The 18622-nt window shown below is 46.1% G+C and overlaps 1 protein-coding gene across 1 annotated transcript in view; it reads right to left on the reverse strand.

Annotated features, from left to right (window-relative positions):
• The window catches only part of LOC141264405 (uncharacterized), a 52638-nt gene that overhangs the window by 10282 nt on the left and 23734 nt on the right, over positions 1-18622 (reverse strand). The window contains exon 6 of the mRNA XM_073676697.1: positions 13986-14125. Within this exon, the coding sequence (XP_073532798.1) occupies positions 13986-14125 (140 nt within the window). The remainder of the gene's footprint in view (positions 1-13985; positions 14126-18622) is intronic.

Below are 18622 nucleotides of genomic sequence, written 5' to 3' on the forward strand. Positions count from 1 at the left end.
GCCCCCATCCTCATCCTCTTCCTCCTTATATATGGCCCCAATCATCCTCCTTATATATGGCCCCAATCATCATCCTCCTCCTTATATATGACCCCAATCATTATCCTTCTCCTTATATATGGCCCCATCATCATCCGCCTCCTTATATATGGTCCCAGTCATCATCCTCCTCCTTATATATGGCCCCATCATCCTCCTCCTGGTATATATGGCCCCATCATCATCCTCCTCCTGGTATATGGCCCCATCATCCTCCTCCTCCTCTTTATATATGGCCCCATCATTATCCTCCTTCTTATATAAAAAGTGATGAAGGCAAAATCATAGAGAAAGATGAGGATAAAGCTAATCTATTAAATAATTTTTTTTCGTCAACTTTCACAAAGGAAATCGAACTAACAGGAGAAATGAGAAGTGACAAGCTTAATCCTCCACTAAGTATGACAAATCTAACCCAAGCTGGGGTACAGAAACGCCTCAGTAACATTAAAATAAACAAATCACCAGGACCTGATGACATACACCCACGGGTACTAAGGGAACTAAGTAATGTGATAGACAAACCGTTATATCTTATATTTAAGGACTCTGTTGAGACTGGGTCTGTGCCACTTGATTGGCGACAGGCGAATGTAGTGCCAATATTCAAAAAGGGAGCGAAAAGTGACGCCGGAAACTATCGGCCGGTGAGTCTGACGTCCGTTGTGGGCAAAATTTTTGAAGGCTTTATTAATGAGGCAATTACGGAGCATCTTGATGCTAATAATCTATTAACCCCGAACCAACATGGATTCATGAGGAATCGCTCCTGCCAAACTAACCTGATTGACTTCTACGAGGAGGTTAGCTCTCGAGTAGATCAGGGGGAACCAGTGGATGTCGTGTATCTCGACTTCTCAAAAGCGTTCGATAGCGTGCCACATAATAGGTTGGTATACAAAATGAGAATGATGGGGCTGGGGGAAAATGTCTGCAAGTGGGTAGCTAACTGGCTAAAGGATAGAAGGCAGAGGGTGGTTATAAATGGAATATACTCAGATTGGGTAAGCGTCACTAGTGGGGTACCACAGGGGTCTGTACTAGGCCCAATGTTATTTAATATCTTTATTAACGACATAATCAACGGGATAAATAGTAAAATATCAATATTTGCAGATGACACAAAGTTATGTAAAACAATTAATACAAAAGAGGACAGTGCAGACCTACAGAGGGATTTGGATAAGCTGGGTAGGTGGAGCATTAAATGGCAAATGAGGTTTAACGAGGAGAAATGTAAGGTCATACATATGGGAAGGAAAAATGGAAGTCACCAGTACTCACTGAATGGGAAATCATTGGGGAATTCAGAGATGGAGAAGGACTTGGGCATCTTGATTGATAGCAAACTAAATTGGAGTGCCCAAAGTCAGGCGGCTGCTGTAAGGGCAAACAGGGTAATGGGATGTATCAGAAGAGGTATAGCTGCAAAGGAGGAGAACATTGTTCTTCCACTGTACAAAGCTCTGGTCAGACCACACTTGGAATACTGTGCTCAGTTATGGGCCCCAATATATAGAAAGGATATAAATGAGCTTGAAAAGGTACAAAGGAGGGCAACAAAATTAATAAAGGGAATGGAGGGACTGCAATACCCAGAGAGGTTGGCAAAACTAGGACTATTCAGCCTGGAAAAGAGAAGGTTGAGGGGGGACATAATAAATGTGTACAAATATGTTAGGGGACAGTATAGAGACCTTGCCCGGGATTTGTTCAAAAGGAGGAATATTACGGTAACAAGAGGGCATTCACTAAGACTGGAAGAGAAAAGGTTTCAGCACCAGCATAGGAAGGGGTTCTTTACGGTAAGAGCAGTGAGAATATGGAATTCACTGAGTGAGGAGACGGTAATGTCGGATTCACTAAACCAGTTCAAGCGGGGACTGGATGCTTTTCTAGATACCAGGCAGATTTCAGCATATACTTAAAAATAAAATAAAATAGTAGGTTGATACAGGGATTTATTCTGACTGCTGGTTTCAGAGTCGGGAGGGAATTTTTCCTCAGGTGAAGATTGGCCAAATCATTTGGGGTTTTTGCCCTCCTCTGGATCAACTTTAGCAATTACAGAACTAACAGGTCGAACTTGATGGACGCAAGTCTTTATTCGGCTTTACTAACTATATATGGCCCCATCATCCTCTTCCTTATATATGGCCCCATCAGTCTCCTCCTCCTGGTATAGGGCCCAATTATCCTCCTCCTCCTGGTATATGGACCCCATCATCATCCTCCTCCTGGTATATGGCCCCCATCATCATCATCCTCCTTGTATATGGCCCCATCATCCTCCTCCTCCTGGTATATGGCCCCATCATCCTCCTCCTCCTGGTATATGGCCCTATCATCCTCCTTCTCCTGGTATACTGCACCCATCATCATCCTCCTCCTTGTATATGGCCCCATCATCATCCTCCTCCTTGTATATGGCCCCATAATCATCCTCCTCATTGTATATGGCCACATCATCATCCTCCTCCTTGTATATGGCTCCATCCTCCTCCTCCTCCTCCTGGTATATGGCCCCCATCATCCTCCTCCTCCTGGAGTATGGCCTCCATCCTCCTCCTCCTCCTGCTTATATATGGCCCCCATCATCATCATCCTCCTCCTTATATATGGCCCCATCCTCCTCCTCCTCCTCCTTATTCTTGACCCCCATCATCATCCTCCTCCTTATATGGCCCAATCATCATCATCATCCTCCTTATATATGGCCCCATTATCATCCTCCTCCTTATATATGGCCCCCATCATCATCCTCCTACTTATATATGGCCCCATCATCCTCCTCCTCCTGGTATATGGCCCCCATCATCATCATCCTCCTTGTATATGGCCCCATCATCATCCTCCTCCTGGTATATGGCCCCATCATCATCCTCCTCCTGGGATATGGCCCCGTCATCCTCCTCCTCCTGGTATACGGCCCCCATCATCATCCTCCTCCTGGTATATAGGCCCCATCATCATCGTCCTCCTCCTCTTTATATCTGGCCCCCATCATCATCCTCCTCCTTATGTATGGCCCAATCATCATCCTCCTCCTTATTCTTGGCCCCCATCATCATCCTCCTCCTTATATATGGCCCCATTGTCATCCTCCTCCTTATATATGGCCCCCATCATCATCCCCCTCCTTATATATGGCCCCATCATCATCCTCCTCCTGGTATATGGCCCCCATCATCATCATCCTCCTTGTACATGGCCCCATCATCATCCTCCTGGTATATGGCCCCCATCATCCTCCTCCTCCTGGTATATGGCCCCCATCATCCTCCTCCTCCTCCTACTTATATATGACCTCCATCATCATCTTCCTCCTCCTGGTATATAGCCCCCATCATCATCATCCTCCTCCTCCTTATATATGGCCCCCATCATCATCCTCCTCCTCCTTATATATGGCCCCATCATAATCCTCCTTATTCTTGGCCCCCCTCATCATCCTCTTCCTTATATAGCCCAATTATCATCCTACTTATATACAGTGGTGGCCAAAAGTATTGTCACCCCTGCAATTCTGTCAGATAATACTCAGTTTCTTCCTGAAAATTATTGCAATCACAAATTCTTTGGTATTATTATCTTCATTTAATTTTCTTGCAAGGAAAAAACACAAAAGAGAATGAAGCAAAAATCAAATCATTGATCATTTCACACAAAACTCCAAAAAAGGGCCAGACAAAAGTATTGGCACCCTCAGCCTAATACTTAGTTGCACAACCTTTAGCCAAAATAACTGCGAACAACCGCTTCCGGTAACCATCAATGAGTTTCTTACAATGCTCAGCTGGAATTGTAGACCATTCTTCTTTGGCAAACTGCTCCAGGTCCCTGATATTTGAAGGGTGCCTTCTCCAAACTGCCATTTTGAGATCTCTCCACAGGTGTTCTATGGGATTTAGGTCTGGACTCATTGCTGGCCACCTTAGAAGTCTCCAGTGCTTTCTCTCAAACCATTTTATAGTGCTTTTGGAAGTGTGTTTTGGGTCATTGTCCTGCTGGAAGACCCATGACCTCTGAGGGAGACCCAGCTTTCTCACACTGGGCCCTACATTATGCTGCAAAATTTGTTGGTAGTCTTCAGACTTCATAATGCCATGCACACGGTCAAGCAGTCCAGTGCCAGAGGCAGCAAAGCAACCCCAAAACATCAGGGAACCTCCGCCATGTTTGACTGCAGGGACCGTGTTCTTTTCTTTGAATGCCTCTTTTTTTTTTCCTGTACACTCTATGTTGATGCTTTTTCCCAAAAAGCTCTACTTTTGTCTCATCTGACCAGAGAACATTCTTCCAAAACATTTTAGGCTTTCTCAGGTAAGTTTTGGCAAACTCCAGCCTGGCTTTCTTATGTCTCGGGGTAAGAAGTGGGGTCTTCCTGGGTATCCTACCATACAGTCCCTTTTCATTCAGACTTCGACGGATAGTACGGGTTGACACTGTTGTACCCTCGGACTGCAGGGCAGCTTGAACTTGTTTGGATGTTAGTCGAGGTTCTTTATCCACCATCCGCACAATCTTGCGTTGAAATCTCTCGTCAATTTTTCTTTTCCGTCCACATCTAGGGAGGTTAGCCACAGTGCCATGGGCTTTAAACTTCTTGATGACACTGCGCACGGAAGACACAGGAACATTCAGGTCTTTGGAGATGGACTTGTAGGCTTGAGATTGCTCATGCTTCCTCACAATTTGGTTTCTCAAGTCCTCAGACAGTTCTTTGGTCTTCTTTCTTTTCTCCATGCTCAATGTGGTACACACAAGGACACAGGACAGAGGTTGAGTCAACTTTAATCCATGTTAACTGGCTGCAAGTGTGATTTAGTTATTGCCAACACCTGTTAGGTGCCACAGGTAAGTTATAGGTGCTGTTAATTACACGAATTAGAGAAGCATCACATGATTTTTCAAAGGGTGCCAATACTTTTTTCCACCCCTTTTTTAGGTTCGGTGTGGAATTATATCCAATTTGGCTTTAGGACAATTCTTTTTGTGTTTTTTTTCATTGATGACAAATTAAATGAAGAGAATAATACCAAAGAATTTGTGATTGCAATCATTTTCAGGAAGAAACTGAGTATCATCTGACAGAATTGCAGGGGTGCCAATACTTTTGGCCAGCACTGTATATGGCCCCATTATCATCCTCCTCCTTATATATGGCCCCAATCATCATCCTCCTCTTTATATATGGCCCCAATTATCATACTCCTCCTTATATGTGGCCCCAATCATCATCCCCCCCTTATATATGGCCCCATAATCTTCATCCTCCTTATATATGGCCCCAATCATCATCATCCTCCTTGTATATGGCCCCATCATCCTCCTCCTGGTATACTGCCCCCATCATCATCCTCCTCCTGGTATATGGCCCCATCATCATCCTCCTCCTGGTATATGGCCCCATCATCATCCTCCTCCAGGTATATGGCCCTATCATCATCATCCTCCTTGTATATGGGCCCCATCATCATCCTCCTCCTGGTATATGGCCCCATTATCATCCTCCTTATATATGGCCCCCATCCTCATCCTCTTCCTCCTTATATATGGCCCCAATCATCCTCCTTATATATGGCCCCAATCATCATCCTCCTCCTTATATATGACCCCAATCATTATCCTTCTCCTTATATATGGCCCCATCATCATCCGCCTCCTTATATATGGTCCCAGTCATCATCCTCCTCCTTATATATGGCCCCATCATCCTCCTCCTGGTATATATGGCCCCATCATCATCCTCCTCCTGGTATATGGCCCCATCATCCTCCTCCTCTTTATATATGGCCCCATAATCTTCATCCTCCTTATATATGGCCCCAATCATCATCATCCTCCTTGTATATGGCCCCATCATCCTCCTCCTGGTATACTGCCCCCATCATCTTCCTCCTCCTTGTATTTGACCCCATCATCATCCTCCTTCTATATGGCTTCATATATTCAATAAAATAAAAAACTCTTGTATTTACCTTCCCGGTGCTCCCACGCAGCGCTGCGTCCAGTTTAGTGTGATCAGGGCACAGCAAATGGATGATCTCCCTGCTGTGCCCTGAACAGGTCTGCGGTGATCTGCATTCTGTAGTGTAATACTGACAGGCAGAAATCTCCGCCGCACCACATACTCACCCCGGGACCTCCGCCGCCCAGCACCTCTGCTCCCTGGGACCTACGCTGTCCAGCTGCTCCTGACTGTCATTGCACGCACAAGCAGTGAATGTGCAGCTCGCAGCTTACAGCTTACACTGTGGGCTCCACAAAAATGGCCACGATCTCCTCCCATGGATGCAACCTGGACAGCCTAGGGGGCGTGCCCAGGTCGCAGCTAGAGGCAGGAGGAGCAGCCTCTAATGAAAGAGGTAGGGTCGGTGACCCTATCAAAAATGGCAGCCCCCAGTGACCAATGTAAAAATGAATAAATAAAAAACTAATAAAGTGGTACATTTAATTTTCTATTAAAAATAATTGATTATATAATCAAACAAAATTAAAAATCGTGGCACCTTCCCTTTAAGCAACTTCAGCGGGTCACCTTCCAATGAACAGATATGCCTTGTCAAGAATCAAAGATCTTTAGAAAGTGTTTTAGACTACCAGTTGTGTTTCACAGAGGCAGTGTTGGTACATACAGTTCTGAGCTGTATTCTACAACGGTTCTAAGCTCAAATATGGCAAGAACCACTCTCAACTAAGTAAACAGAATCAACGGTCAGTCATTTTTTTAAAACATAAAGACTAGTGATGAGCGAGCGTGCTCGCTATTGCTCGGTACTCGCCCGAGCATCTCACTGCTCGAGATGCTCAGTGCTCGGCGAGTATTTCCGGGATGCTCGGGCGGCAGATCGGGTCGCCACCCTGCATGTTTGGTGCTCTTTAGAGAGCCAATGAACATGCAGGGATTGTCTGCCACTCACTGTAATTCTGTAGCAATCTTGGTTGTGGCATTACAGTGATTGGCTGGCCGCATAGCATCATCGGGTCTATATAAGACCTGGTGACGCTATGGTCGTCACAATTTAACCTTCAGACAGGCAGAGTAGGGAGAGGTGCTGCTGAGTGAGGGACAGGATTGGTAGTGTAATAGGTAGGCATAGGTATTCCACACCAGGATACATATCCATCTGAACTAACAGTCCTTCTGAGGACTAATCCAGCTCCATATATTCAGTGGTGATAGCAGGAGTTAGGTAGTCAGAGAAATTTGTGAGCACTATACAGCACAATAGTGTCCATTGCATTGCACGTTCTGTCTGCTTCTGCTGCTGCTGCCTGTTACAGATATCCATTGGAATAGATATCAGGGTTCTTTTCTCTTAATCATGAATATTTTATTAAAAAGCAATAGAGTCCAACATTTTACTGCTCCATTTGCTTTTTAGCACTGCAGAATACAGCCAGATCTTTTCCATCATCAGAATCCATTTACAGTTTAGCAGCAGTGTGTCAGTGAAGCTATTCACACGTGGTCGCTGGCAATAATAGTAAAATACAAGGCCACTATTTAAAACCGTGGGCATCCGTCAGACGCATCACATATAACTGTGGTACAAATCCAGCCATTTGTAGTGAACGTGTAAAATATTGTACTCCCTTTAAAGTTTGTCAGCAGTGTGTCAGTGAAGCTATTCACATGTGGTCACTGGCAATAATAGTAAACTACAAGGCCGCTATTTAAAACCGTGGGCGTCCGTCAGACGTATCACATATAACTGTGGTACAAATCCAGCCATTTGCAGAGACCGTGAAAAATATTATCCTCCAAAATGGGCAAGGCACGTGGCAAGGGAAGTGGACGTGATGGTGATGGTGCATGCAGAGGCCGAGGCCGTGGGCAAGCTGAAATTGTGCCACAACAAACACCCACTTCTTGTCGCCCGACCTCCCTGTCCCGATTTCTAGGGGACCGCAGAACACCGCTATTGAACCCAGAGCATTGTCAAAAGGTTGTTGGTTGGATAGCAGATAATGCTTCCAGTCACTTTGCCACCACCACCACCTCCCTGTCTTCCACACGTTCAAGTCTTAGTAGCCGTGAGTCCGGACTGCATATTCCTCACCCTGATCCTCCTTCCTTCCACCATGCCGAGTGCCCGGAGACAACTGATCCCACACTTGGACACTCTGAAGAGCTGTTCACTTTTCCATTTATAGATTCTGGCCTCTCGCCCAGCCAGGTTCAAGCGGGGCAAGAGGAGAACGCGTGTAGCGATGCCCAAATATTTGAGCAGCCACGGTCACATGAAGGCGAGGAGGAGGACCAGGGTGCGGAAGTGGAAGACGAGGTGGTGGATGATGAAGTCACTGACCCAACCTGGCAAGGTGAAACGCAGAGCGAGGACAGCAGCATACAGGGGGAGGGAGGTGTAGCACCACAACAGGCAGGAACAAGCAGTGTGGTGGCCACAGACAGGCGGTAAACAGTTCCCCAGAGCACCAACACAATGGAAGTTGCCAGTACAACTATTAGGTCTTCCCGAGTCTGGTTGTTTTTGAAAGACTGTGCAGATTACCCAAAAAGGCCATTTGCACCATCTGCCAGGCCAGCATCAGCAGGGGTAGCAAAACTAGCAGCCTGACCACCACCACCATGCTCAGGCACATGACAGCAAAGCACCCGACAAGGTGGGCCGAATGCCAAGGTCCAGAAACAGTGTCTGCGAGTGACACCACTGCTTGTTCCACTATTGTGCGTGCACACCAATCCCCTGTCCATGGCGCATGCGAAGATGCCTCCCGCCCTGCACCTGTCGTTGCACACTCACAACTACCACCTTCAGCAACCACGTCCACGTCCTTGTCCCAGCGCAGCGTTCAGTGGTCCCTACCCCAGTCCTTGGAATGCAAGCGCAAATACACAGCCAATGCCCCACAGGCCACACTACTAAACTCACACATTTCGCGAATGGTTGCGCTCGAAATGTTGCCTTTTAGGCTCGTGGAGACGGAAGCTTTCCGCAACCTGATGGCGGCAGCCGTCCCTCGGTACTCGGTCCCCAGCTGCCACTATTTCTACCGGTATGCCGTCCCCGCATTACACAAGCATTACACAAGCACGTGTCCCAGAACATTAGACGTGCCCTCAACAATGCAGCTACTGGGAAGGTCCACCTAACCATGGACACGTGGAGAAGTGCTTGTGGGAAGGGACGGTACATCTCGCTGACGGCACACTGGGTTAATATAGTGGAAGCCGGGACCCAGTCGGACTTTAGGACGAAACATGTCCCCCCAACGCCGAGGATTGTGGGCCCTGGGTCAATCAGGGTTGCCCCCACATTCTACAACTCCTGCACCTCCTTCTCCTCCTCTTCAGCCTCCATCTCTGAAATGACCACATCGGCCAGAAGGTTGGAGCACTGCAGCACTGCTTCGGCCAAGTGGCAATAGGCTGTGCTGAAGATAATATGCTTAGGTGACAAAACGCACACCGCTGAAGAGTTGTGGACAGCTCTGAAAGAGCAGGCAGATCTGTGGCTGTCACCGCTGAACCTACAGCCAGGCATGGTCATGTGTGACAATGGCTGAAACCTGGTGGCAGCTCTGAAGCGAAGTGAGCTCACACACGTACCATGCCTGGCCCATGTGCTCAACCTAGTGGTTCAGCGCTTTCTCAAAACCTACCCGGATCTGCCGGATCTGCTTGACAAAGTACGCCGCATGTGTACCCATTTTAGAAAGTCAGCTACAGTTTCCGCCGCCCTTGTCGTGCTTCAGCAGCGTTTGCAGCTTCCAGCTCACCGACTGGTGTGCGATGCCCCGACGCATTGGAACTCAATGCTGCATATGTTGGGAAGGATTTGTGAGCAGCACAGGGCAGTTGTTGAGTACCAGCTTCAAAACTCCCATTTGTATTCAGGTCTGCCTCCTCACATAAGAGCTCAGGAGTGGGCATGGATGTCAGACATCTGTGCCGTCCTCCAAAACTTTGAGGACTCCTCCAAGATGGTGGACTCCTCCAAGATGGTGAGTGGCAATGATGTCATAATTAGCATCACCATCCCGCTTCTCTGTCTTCTGAAACAATTGCTGCTCACAATTAAAGAGGAGGCATTGCAGGCGGAGCATGATGAGATGGAGCAAGGAACCATACAGGGTGATCCTACAGAGCCCAGCCTCATCTCATCCCAACATGGATTGGGTGACAATTGGGTGAGGAAGAGGAGGAGGAGGAAGAACAGGAGCTAGTTTCCTGCGCTATAGACGGTACTACTCACACAACTGTCATACCGTCTGTTCAGCATGGATGCCTGAGGAGAGGGAGGAGGATGAGGAGGAAAGCATGGTCAGTCGTCCTCTTGATGAGGACACGGAAATGTTGCCCAGTGTCTGGCACACATGGCTGAGTTTATGTTACGCTGCCTTTCCCGTGACCCTCGCGTTCTCCAAATTTTGGGTGACAGTCATTACTGGTTGGTGACACTTCTAGACCCACGCTACAAGGAGAACTTTCTATCTCTCATTCCCGCGGTGGACAGGTCTACTAAAATGGTGCAGTACCAAAAGGCTCTTGTTGCGGAATTATTAAAAAAATTCCCATCTGAAAACGTTGGCAGCAGAGGTCACAGTTCAATGGACAACCAAGGAGTACAGGCGAGAGAGACACAAATACGATACAGCAGAGACAGGGGAACACTGTCAAAGGTCTGAGAGAGTTTTCTCAGACCCTCCCATTGCACAGGCCCTGATGCACGGGGTACTCTCACAAGGAGGGATAATTGTACGAAAATGCTGAAGGAGTACCTTGCCGACTGTCCAACGTCCTCTGTGTTTCCTCTGTGCCTTATAATTATTGGGTATCCAAGCTGGACATGTGGCATGAACTGGCTCTCTACGACTTGGTGGTCCTGGCCTGCCCTGCCGCTAGCGTTTTGTCAGAGCGGTTTTTAGTGCCGCTGGGGGAATTATAACTGATAGGCACAGCACATCCGCCTATCAACTGAAAATGCTGACAGGCTGACTCTTATAAAAATGAATGAAGGGCTGGATCGGGCCAGACTTCTCAACACCACCGAATAATAGCAGCGGAACATAAATTCAAATCCAGTGTATTTTTTTTGGGAGGTCTATTCCCATGCACCTCTTCACACCCAGACACCGTTGTCCTCCTCCTTCTCCTTCTCCTCATCCTCATCTTCCACCACCATACCACCAGGGTGACCGTGATGCTACACCCATTAAGTTTTTTAAGGGTGTTTATGATGCCCGTAGGAAATGTTTGTTATACAGTATGTTCATGTATACCCCCCAGCGGTAAATGTTTTTCAGCCTATGCCCTAAGTGCATGGGCATTACAAGTATAGGAGACCCGCTCCTTTATAATGGTAACATTTTGTTACTGAGGCACTCCTCTACGTCTCTTCCAAGGGGCATTGGAGTGCATCCAAATTTTTGGCAGCCCTTACAATAACTTCATATGCAAGAACAGTATTGGAGACCCGCTCCTTTATAATGGAAACATTTTGTTACTGAGGCTTTCCTTTACATCTGTTCCATGGGGCATTAGAGTGCGTCCAAATTTTTGGCAGCCCTTGCAGTCACTGCATACACAAAAACAGTATAGGAGACCTGCTCCTTTATAATAGGAACATTTTTTTTAATGAGGCCCTCCTCTATGTCTCTTCCAAGGGGCATTGGAGTGTGTCCAAATTTTTGTCAGCCCTTGCAGTCACTGCACACGCAATAACTGTATAGCAGAACCGCTGCTTTACAATGTGAACATGTTGTTACTGAGGCCCTCCTCTATGTGTCTTTAAATTGGTATTGGGGTTTTCCTAAATTTAAGCAGCCGTTGCATTCACTGCATACGCAATAACTGTATAGCAGAACCTCTCCTTTATAATGGGAACATTTTGTTACCAAGGCCCTCCTCTATATGTCTTTAAATTGGTATTGGGGTTTTTCCTAAATTTAGGCACCTGTTGCAGTCACTGCATGTGCAATAACTGTATGGCAGAACCGCTCCTTTATAATGGGAACATTTTGTTACCGAGGCCTTCCCCATGTGTCTGTAAATTGGTATTGGTATCACCTATCCTGTGGAGCCCATTGATTGGTGAGAACTTGTTTTAACCAAAGAACCCCTTTAATACAAACTACCGGAATTGTACACCTCAGTTATAGTGTGCGCACAGTAGATGTGCAGGAACAGCCTGTGTTTTACAGTCGATGCTTCACTATAACGGGGATAACGGCTAACAGATATTTGTATATAGCTTAGGGTGGGCCCCTAGGGTCAATTTCTCCTGTGGGCCCCAGACACCCCAGCCTGACGCTGGGTGCAATATACTTAATGTATAATGTTTGGGGAAGTTCTGCCAGCTACCTACTGCAGGGACAGACATAGTTAAAGGTTGGGATTAGCCCATAATGGGAAGGGCTAGTCCCAGTAGAAAAAGGACAGTTTCCTGGTAGTGACTCAGATAGGAAAGTACAGTAACCAAGGTCAAGTTCGAAAGCAGTGGGCTGCTAGAGCCAGCAAGTATCTATCATTCATCGCAGTGTGTGGGAGGCCTTACTAAAATCCTTTGCAGACATTCCTGCAATGTCCGGAGCTCATGGCTCGGTACCAGCACTATGGAGAGTTCCTTATCCTCTGACGTACAGGGAACGATTGACATGGAACTGCGAGAAGGGAAGGTAAAGGATCCCGAGTGGACTGCAGGATTTGGCAGGGAAATCCCAGGGCTGAGAGAGCCAGTGAACATGAAGATAGTCCAGAAGGAACGGATAGTGATGCTAAGGGCGTGCTGTATTAAGGAAGCGAGGAACGGAAAGTGTGTTGCCCAATACTGAAATCTGATGAACTTGAACTGTCCAGTAAACTTTTACGTGTTGAAACATACTGGGGGTCCTTTGATCTATGTGTGGCAGCTCCTGAAGATGGGGGCCCGAAGATGCCGAAAGTTTGCAGCCTACAAGTGAGTGTGATTCACCCCACACATGATAGCACATTAAGACTGGGACACGATTTCACTGTAAAGTCCCAGGGCAATATGGAGCAGCAGCTTGGTCATGGCTACCGCCTGCGGTCACTTTATACTTGCACAGGAGGAGATTCCCTGATAAGGTCTTGCTGCATTCCACCATTATATTGAGTAAAAAGACAAGCAGTGCGGAGACAGAGCTTGTATCTATTTAGTACTTAGCAGTGCATGCTCTAGGACATTTTATATTTCCATACTGAGACTTTTTTGTCCACTCAAGGGGCTGGAAGCCCTGCAAAAGTCACAAGTGCCCCATAGATCTCTAGTGATGAGACATGATATGTGACTGCTGGAGCCAATCACTAGCTGCAGCGGCGATGTGTCACACCTGCAGTGGTCACATATCATATCCACACATCATATCTGAGGGTCCAGGGAAGCACAGTCATGGCTGCAGAAGGATGTTGGTGAAGTAATACTCATTTTGTTCTTTAACTTCCTTATATGTTGTTTAAAAAAAACATGGAGTAGGAAAACCCTTTAACACTGAAGCTCAGTAAGAGATACTTGCAATAGAAAATGGGAGAAATTTACCAAGGCTGGAAAAAGTGGAGTCGGTACCCAACTAATCAGGTAAAAAAGGACTTAGACCAATGAAATGTGGCATTTGTTTTAGAGAAAGGAGCATTGATTCATAGGACTACTGTCCATCAGCCAGGTCAGTAATCTACAAATTGCAAATCTCCTTACCTCCAGCGGAGAGTCGCAGGTCCCCTGTCCAGCAGTCACATATTACTGACCCAACCAGTGAACCGGGGTCCTGAGAATCGATTCTCCCATCTTTACTTTCATAGGTTGCTATGTACAAATCTTCTCCTTGGCACAAGTTTATATAAATCTCCCCCAATATTTTTACTTCAATTATTTTCCTGCTTGATGAGTCAATGATAATAGATAAATCTTGTCATTCAGGTAGGTATAGATATCAAAAAGCATACATTAAAACTGCCTTACCATTCATCATTTCATTGTCAGAAAATTCTGTGGTCTCATCAACCCCAAGAAAGATGCCAACTGAGGCAACAACAGCAACAGGGTAAATGGTAACTGTGTAGCGCACATACTTCTCAAAAATAAATGTTTCCATTAGGAACCTTGAAGACAATAATAAAGACACTGAACTGTTAACAAGCTGCCATTTCTTACACGTAAACTCATTATTCACAAAATGTAGCAGTGTGTGGCACTAATTCACTGGACCGCCTATTCTAGATGCATTAGTGTCGCTAAATGCCACAAGAAGTCAGTGTACAAGGTTCTCCCATATATGATCATGGTAGCATTGGAGGATGCCAACCTGAAAGTTGCGGTATACCATGCGGATTTCATTATTTGGGTTGTTTAGTGTACCTCGTTAAGATGAGTTTTCTGCCTTTTTAATGAGCTACAACCAGGCAAGGATTCAGTTAGCTATTTATACCCTGTTCAAGGCAGAAGACAACAGACCACATGTTACCATTTCAAAAGAAGTCTTCCACATTCAGGGACATAGTAATTTATTGCTAATATTGCATTTCAGCTATAGCAGTGGAAACCATCTATCTGTTATCATAAGCACAGATCATATGAATGGATGTTACACAATTTCCAAATACGGTATATAGTCATATTTTTTTTATTAATTTTCAGGAATCATTAATAGTATAATTAGGTTTACACAACACTGGAAATACATAGTACCCATAGTCACATAGGAATGATGGGTTGACATATCAGGAATAATGTGACATGCTTGTTGTCCTACAATTTGGGAGGATCAAAAACATTATTGGCATCACCAGAGTCAGACCATTTCTGGTTTTGTAGATGTGACTGGTATAAGAGGGGATGGAGTAGATATCTAAAAATTGCGTTGTATTATGTGATTCTAAGCTTCCAAGGCTGTCGCTGTTGAAAAACAGTTAGACAATACTTAGTAGGAAATGTTAGAAAATAAAAAAACTCCATTACTTATCACTTAAAATTGTCACCACTCCCAACACGGAACTTCTGGTGGTCCCACCAAGTGTCTTAAGAAATGCCCTGCCGTCCATCAATCACTTGACCACTGTGGCCATTCATCTGGCTCAGCAGTGATGTTTAAATGCATGATAAGTCACCACTGAAGCCAGTGATTGACTGCTGTGGTCACGTGAATGACTGATGGGATGCCATCAAATAAAGTAAGAATGGGCACCAAGGGGTGGCACAGGAATTGCCAAATATTAAACAGGTAAAAGTAATGGTTGTTTTTTCATTTTATACAATTTTTTACTTTTTTTTTAGTTTAAAAATTCATTTACTAGCTTAAAGATTACATGTTTTACATACTTAAATCTGCTTCCCACAAGTATGGATGTGGGTCCTGAGACCTCCACAGATCACTCAAAATCCTGCTCTGATGAACTCATTTCTGCAAGCAGCGGGGCTCATCCTTGAAGATGTGTGCCTCTCAATGAACAGGAGCCTCTGACTCCAGCAGGTAACCTCAAGACTAGTGTGAATAATACCGGGCTTGATGAATCAGGGCCTACGAGACAGTAATCCACTCCGTGTATGGGCTCATAGACTTTCTATTAAGTTTGTACACGTTTCTGTGAGCTCATCATAGCAGTGTTGTGCGCGTGCAGTGAAGGTCTGGGAATACGGACCCTCTCTGAATATCAGCATGTTTAAGTATGCACAGCATAAAATGAAAATGGTAGGTACTACTTACTGTTCCAAAAAAGCAGTTAGTCAGCTAATTATGAGTGGAGTATACTGTATTATTGTGCATTATCATATAAACTTTTTAGGAGTCCTAAATCACAACCTGTGCACACAACATTCCTCTGCTCGCTGTATATGTCGTCATCTATTGCTCTGCTTCCCTGATTCAACTTACTGGTTCAATCCTCCACTTGATATTTCTGCTTTATCTGTCCCATTCCATTCAATACTCACATATGTCTGTTCTTTCCCCACTGTGGATTTTATCTGATGTTTAGAGGTGCTAAACTGCAGACCCTACAGAGTCATAGTTCTGTCTTTGATCACCCAGCCATCTCCTGGTTATGTGAGCAGCTGCTAATTTAGCCACAAGCAGCTCCCACAACGCCCCTCACCTGATAGTTTAGTGTGCCCTATACATTTAGAAGCTCCTTAAGGGGTGCACGCGTGCTGGGTTGTGCACGCATCTTCTTGTGCAAAGTGGCTTTGGAGATAAGTGGCAGTTATTTCAGAGGCAGTTAGTCAGGGCAGGAGTCAGGTAACCAACACTTTGACCACTTATTCTCTTTTAACTATGTTTCTGTTAGCTTTCACTTTTTCCCCTATAGTCCTCCAATTTCTAGTAACCCCTCAAATCCCTACACCTAGTAAGGAACTCTTCATCTCTCCCTCCATCCTCCCCATTCATTTCACCTCCTCCTCAGAATTATTCCTCAACATTCAATCCTGTATCTTCAAACACAGACAGCCACCTCATGCTCTCTCCTGCTCCTACCTGCTAACATTTTCTCTGCTCCTCCTCACTGCTGGAGATATCTCTCCAAATCCTGGTCCTCCTCGCCATATACCCACAGTCACTTCTACCTCCTATCCACGACCTTCCACAAACTGTCGCAACCCTTCTAATCTCATACCCATCCAACTAATCCCCACTTCCTCAGTTGCACTAACAGGAGCTCTATGGAACGCTCGCTCCGTCTGCAACAAACTTTCCTACATCCACGACCTTTTCATTACTAACAAACTTTCCTTCCTCGCCATCACCGAAACCTGGCTCACCCCCTCTGACACAGCCTCCCCAGCTGCACTTTCGTATGGCGGATTCCACCTTTCCCACACCCCCCGCCCCAACTGCAAACATGGTGGAGGCATAGGTTTTCTCCTGTCAGATACCTGCGCCTTCACTCAAATCCCACTGACACCCTCCGTTACACTCCCCTCTTTTGAGGTGCACTGTGTGCGCATCTATTCCCCCTCTGACCTCCAACTGGCCGTCATTTACTGACCCCCAGGGCTAGCCACCACTTTCTTAGACCACTTCACCACCTGGCTGCTTCACTTCCTTTCCGCTGACATCCCCACTATCATAATGGGTGACTTCAACATTCCCATTGACACTTCCCACTCATCTGTCTCTAAGTTCCTATCCCTCACTTCCTCCTTCGGCCTTGCTCAAAGGTCTTCTGCAGCTACTTATAAAGATGGCCACACACTGGACATCATCTTCACCCGCCTCAGTTCCCTATCTAACCTCTCTGACTCACCTCTCCCTCTCTCTGACCACAACCTCTTCACATTCTCTACCCTCTCCTCTCCCGGTCCACAATCCCCATTCCACAAACTTACACACCCTCGCAGAAACCTCAAACATCTTGACCTACACTCACTTTCTGAATCCCTCCTCCCTCTTACAGACATAAATTCTTTACACATACATGACGCAGATGTTGCTGCTGCTTTATATAACACCACAATAGCTGCCGCTCTCGACTCGATCGCCCCTCTCACACATACCAAAGCTCGCACAATCAAAAGGCAATCCTGGCACACCAACCTTACTAAAGAACTGCAATGGGCCTCCAGGATTGCGGAGCGGAGATGGAAAAGGTCTCACTCCATCGAGCACTTCATCGCATTCAAACAATCCCTCACTATTTTCAAGTCCACACTCACTGCAGCAAAACAAACATACTTCTCATATCGTCCCTATCCCACAACCCTAAACAGCTATTCAACACTTTCAATTCTCTCCTTCGTCCCCCAGCGCCTCCTCCCTCTTCTCTCATCTCAGCCAAAAACTGTGCCTCATTCTTCAAGCAGAAGATTGACACAATCAGACAAATCTTTTGCCTAAAGTCCCCACAACCCCTCCTCATATCTACTCAACTTTCCTCCTCCAAACCCCACTTCTCCACCATTACAGAAGGTCAAGTCTCCTCTTTACTCTCCAAATCACACCTCACCACCTGCGAACTTGACCCAATCCCATCCCACCTCATCCTTAACCTTACCATAGTCTTAATCCCAACCCTAACCTACCTCTTCAACCTGTCACTAACAACCGGTGTCTTCTCATGTTTCAAACATGCCTCAATCACACCCAGCCTCAAAAAGCCCTCCCTTGACCCATCCTCTCTGACTAGCTACCGCCCCATATCACTTCTCCCCTATGCCTCCAAACTACTAGAACAACATGTCCACCTTGAACTGTCCTCCCATCTCTCATGTTCCCTCTTTGACTGCTTACAATCTGGCTTCCGACCACATCACTCGACTGAAACTGCCCTGACCAAAGTCATCAACGACCTACTAACAGCCAAATCCAAGCGACACTACTCCATCCTCCTCCTTCTGGACCTGTCATCTGCCTTCGACACAGTCGACCATTCCCTCTTACTACAGATTCTCTCATCTCTTGGCATCACGGACTTGGCCTTATCTTGGATCTCCTCATACCTAACAGACAGGACATTTAGCGTCTCCCACTCACGCACCACCTCCTCATCTCGCCCCCTATCTGTCGGTGTCCCCCAAGGTTCAGTTCTAGGACCTCTGCTCTTCTCCATCTATACCTTTGGCCTGGGACAGCTCATAGAGTCTCACGGCTTTCTGTATCACCTCTA

Source organism: Phyllobates terribilis, unplaced genomic scaffold, assembly GCF_046119375.1.
Source record: "Phyllobates terribilis strain yellow unplaced genomic scaffold, ASM4611937v1 Scaffold_4__5_contigs__length_816908805, whole genome shotgun sequence".
Classification (NCBI taxonomy): Eukaryota; Metazoa; Chordata; class Amphibia; order Anura; family Dendrobatidae; genus Phyllobates; species Phyllobates terribilis.